Source organism: Myotis brandtii, unplaced genomic scaffold (assembly GCF_000412655.1).
Source record: "Myotis brandtii unplaced genomic scaffold, ASM41265v1 scaffold17, whole genome shotgun sequence".
Lineage (NCBI taxonomy): Eukaryota > Metazoa > Chordata > Mammalia > Chiroptera > Vespertilionidae > Myotis > Myotis brandtii.
In genome coordinates this window covers 6,446,105-6,450,767 of record NW_005356259.1, presented here as the reverse complement: position 1 = coordinate 6,450,767, position 4,663 = coordinate 6,446,105, and the positions used below count along the sequence as shown (strand labels likewise).

Genomic DNA, 4,663 nt, shown 5'->3' with positions numbered 1-4,663 from the left:
GCTTGCTAGCTGTTTGTTTAAATCTCTTGCATGTTTTTACTTGAGCTGTTTCCTTTTTATTGAATATTGAGATTGACTTGTATCCTGAACATAAGAAGGAATCAAATATTCTTTTGAAATTATTCTCCCTCACTCTGTGGACTGTCTTTTCATTCTCCTAATGATGCTTTTGAAGTTGTAGAAGTCTGTAATTTTGACAAAGTATAATTTATCAATTTGTTCTTTTATGGTTTGTACTTTTGTTGTCCTGCATAGGAAATCTTTGCCTAACCCGAGACCACAGAGAGTTTCTCTGGTGTTCCTAACCAGAAGTTTTATAGTTTCACGTTTTAAATTTAGGTGTATGGTCCATTTTATGGTCAATTTCAGTTAATAATCTATTTCATTAATTAATGTTTAAGTATTAATTAATGTTTGTATCTGATAAGTAGAGATAGTTCGTCATTTTGTGAATGGATATCTAGCTGTTTCATTACGGTTCATTGATGACTTTCTCCATGGAATGTCCTTTGTCAAAAATAAGATGTCCATATACATGCGGATCTATTTCTGGACTCTCCATGGATCCATTTGTCTATCTCGATGCTAGTACCATACTGTCTTGATTACTATAGCTATATCAGTTTTGAAATCAGGCCAACTTTTCCCTTCTCTTTGCAAGTTGCTTTGTCTATTGTGGGTGTTTTGCATTTTCATATAAATTTTAGAATTAGCTTGTCAATTTCTACCAAAAGAAAAGTCTGCTAGGATTTTAATTAGGATTACATGAAATCTATAGATCAATTTAAAGAGAATTTAATCAGTCTTTTAGGAGTCACAAGCAGTGGCTATCACATATCTCTATTAATGTAGTCAAGTAAAGTTAAGGGCAAGTCCATAGTTAAGGACAACTATAAAAATTATGACAGGTCCAAGAAGCTAGGCTGTTTCAAATATGACTAAAACCCACTAAAAATGATTCATCCATGTGGTACCCCACAAGTCTCTCAATGACACTGTAAAAGTTTAGGCCCTGAGAGAATCTTGGCTCAGAAGCCCAGATATTTATTTCTAAGAGTAAGCAAGGTATTTTCAAAAAGACATCCATTCTTTTTTTTTTAATTGAATATAGTGGGGTAGCATTGGTTAATAAAACCATACAGGCTTTAAGTGTACAACTCTATAACACCAACTGCACACTGCAATGTGCACTCACCACCCAAAGTCAAGTCTCCTCCCATCACCACTTACCCCCCTGTGCCCTCTTCTACTTCCCCCTACCTTCCTTTCCCTCTGGCAATCACCATACTATCATCTGTGTCTATGAGGTGTTGTTGGTGTGGTGTTTTTTTTTTTGCTTAATCCCTTAACCTTTTTCACTAGCCCCCAGCCCTCCTCCCCTCTGACAATCTGTTCTCTGTATCTATGAGTTTGTTTCTATTTTGTTTGATAGTTTACTTTGTTCATTTGATTCCACATGTAAGTGAAATTATATAGTACTTTTCTTTCTCTGACAGGCTTATTTCATAATACTCTCCAGGTCTATCCATCCTATCACAAAATATAAGATTCCCTTCTTTTTATGGCCTACTAATATTCCATTGTGTAGATGTACCACAGCTTTTTCCCCCACTCATCTACTGATGGGCATTTGGGTTGCTTCCAAATCTTGGCTCTTGTAAATAATGCTGCAATGAACATAGGGTGCATATATTCTTTTCAATCGGTGTTTCCGTTTTCTTCAGATATATCTCCAGAAGTTGAATTGCATGGTCATAAGGCAATTCCACTTTTAATTTTTTAAGGAAACCCTGTACTGTTTTCCATAGTGGCTGCACCAGTCTGCATTTCCACCAACAGTGCACAAGGGTTCCCTTTTCTCCACATCCTCACCAACACTTGCTGTCTGTTGATTATTGATGGTAGTCATTCTGACAGGTGTGAGTTGATATCTCATCCTTGTTTTAATTTGCTTCTCTCTGATGATTAGTGATATTGAGCATCTTTTCACATCACTATTGGCCTTCTGTATGTCCACTTTGGAGAAGTATCTACTCAGTCCTCAGTCCATTTTTTTCATTGGATTGCTTGTTTTCTTCGTGTTGAGTTGTAGAAGTTCTTTATGTATTTTGGAAATTAACCCCTTATCAGATGTATAATTCATTCTTTGAAGTCAGTTAGAAAATTAGTGGGGCAGGGCACTAAATAGTACCTCAGGAGCCTGACAGAGATAATATACAACTGCAATGTGTTCATTATGCCAGGATGTAATTTACTCTTTCGGCACACGCTCCTTCCCTCTTTGCCTGCCTCAGCTCATTGGAGTTTGGGAACAACCAACTCTGCTTCACTTTCCATTCAATTTCTTTCTAAAGGCATACAATGTTAAAACTTCAAATCCCAGCGGGTTTGATCACACTGAGCACTAATATGCCCTCTCAAAAGTATTTTAAATAATTATACGTGTTTTTTGGGGGGGAAAGGGGCAATTTGGCTAAAAGGGGTACAGGTGAAATAAAAGAACTTAATGAAGATAATAAAATTCAATCCCAGTGCCCACATGACAACATAATAACAGATATTTGCAGCACAATACAAAAATTAACAAAATTCAAGACTCCACCTTAAAGATTTGAACCTTGATTTATTTGGGGCCTTATGCTGTAGGAACTCGGATGGGCGAAGTTGCTGGGTCAGGGTTTCCAGGCAATGTGTTTAGAGCTAACACATTTTCTGTTTGTGTTACCTTGACTTGGCAAATGATATCTGGCAAAAAAACCTCTAGTATTTGAACAAACTTTACCCCTGAGTCTGGTAAGGAACTGTTATTTGAATTCTATATTATATTCACATAATTCACATCTTAGTCACAATCATTCACGGACAGTGTATTTACTAGCTAAGTGGTTTCTGTTTGCACAATTTGGTGAAAAACTGCATGTGTCCTTTCCAAATATTCTTTTTTATAAATATGTTTTTATTGATTTCAGAGAGAGAAACGGAGAGAGAGAGATAGAAACACCAATGATGAAAGAGAATCACCCCACTGGGGATTGAGCCAGAAACCTGGGCATGGGCCCTGACTGGGAATTAAATCATGACCTCCTGGTTCATGGGTCAACACTCAACCCCTAAGCCATACCAGCTGGACACTTTCTAGATATTCTGTGATAAGACACCTGGACTGAACTATTTGAGTGATCGTAGGGGAAATTTTTCAGATTTCTTTCCTGCATGTGAGTGTGTGTGAGAAGTTGTGTTCAAATATTTTCTTATTCCTCAACCTGCCTTTCCAGCACTGGTTCTTCACTCGTGTTACAACCAAAGAATTCAAGGAGGAGCGTAGCATCCACTACAACGTCTCCAAGGAGATCAGATTTAAAGAGTCTGGGACTCTAACAAAATCCACTACCTGGAAACTTTCATTTTTAGTTTCATATTATGTACACGGATGAACATGAGCTCATGCTACCACTGGAACAGAAGGTTTATGTAAAAAGTGAAAGTAAGTCTCTCAATCTGATAGCTCGAAGTTTGGAGGGTGATATAATGTGAACTCTCGAGTTTTAGAAAGAGTGGCATGTTGGAAAGAGGAAGGTGTGCTCATGAAGAGCATTGCGAGGCTGCTTCTAGCTGGGGTGGGGTTGTCGTCCTGAGTTTACAGCTATGTCGCTCTCCAGTGTGTGGGCCTCCCGGCATCATGATCACACGGAACAGATTTCTGTGTTTGTTTTTACCCAAAGTAGTAACTAATTAAAGGTTTAAAATATGCAAAAACTGAAAACATGGAACATTTCCCATTTACACGGCACAATTGATGATCAAAGACTCACATTCCATTCCATTATAATCAGCAAGTCCAGAGTCAACTTTTTATAAAGTTTACATTGAAAAATGGCAGTGGGAAAAGAAGGTACAGAATGCATCTGTGATGGAGAAAGTATGGTGGAGGAGAAGAAATACAACAATAATGTACAAATTATTAAAAAATGGATAACGGTACTCTTTAAATGTGGTGAAGTGCTTTTTCAGGATCTAAGGATATACTAACAACCACCATTTCAATTTTAGGTAAAATTCTAACAAGCTGGCATTAAATGGCACATCTATGGAAAATGTAATGAGAATTTTGCCCTTACCATCTGCTTTCTTTGAGTCATTTCCGACACTGGATTGATCCTTCTTGTCAGCCTTATTTTTACCATCTTTCAAGTCACCTGCAAGTAATAAACATAACACAAATAGAATATGTAGACGCCTAAGGAGGAAGTTAGAAATAACTTTAAACCTGTCAAGGTTAAAAAAAGAGAAGGTACAGTATAATCATAGTCACGAGGGGGTACATGTCGGAGGTAAACATCCTTTAGACATGCTCAGGGGCCATCGTTTGCTGACCCCTCCTCTAGGTGACTTTGTTGACTTTGTCATTTACTATTCGATCCTGGGTATTGGTTTATGATCTGCAAATTAAGATTAAAGTTTCTGCCCAGCCGGTGTTGCTCAGTGGGCATCGACCCAGGAGCCAAGAGGTCACTGGTTCGATTCCGGGTCAGGGAATATGCCTGGGTTGTGGAGCAGGCAGGAGGCAACTGATTGATGATGCTTGGCTCTGTCCCTCTTCCTTCCCCTCTCTAAATATATATATAATTTTTTTTAATTAAAAATGAAAGGGCCGGCGGGGCAC

General features: G+C 38.1%; 1 protein-coding gene across 8 annotated transcripts in view; it reads right to left on the bottom strand.

Annotated features, from left to right (window-relative positions):
* The window catches only part of PDE1C (phosphodiesterase 1C, calmodulin-dependent 70kDa), a 342,910-nt gene that overhangs the window by 42,451 nt on the left and 295,796 nt on the right, over positions 1-4,663 (bottom strand). For all 8 annotated transcript variants that reach the window (XM_005862929.2, XM_005862930.2, XM_005862932.2 and 5 more), the window contains one exon: positions 4,119-4,196. In XM_005862929.2, the coding sequence (XP_005862991.2) occupies positions 4,119-4,196 (78 nt within the window). The remainder of the gene's footprint in view (positions 1-4,118; positions 4,197-4,663) is intronic.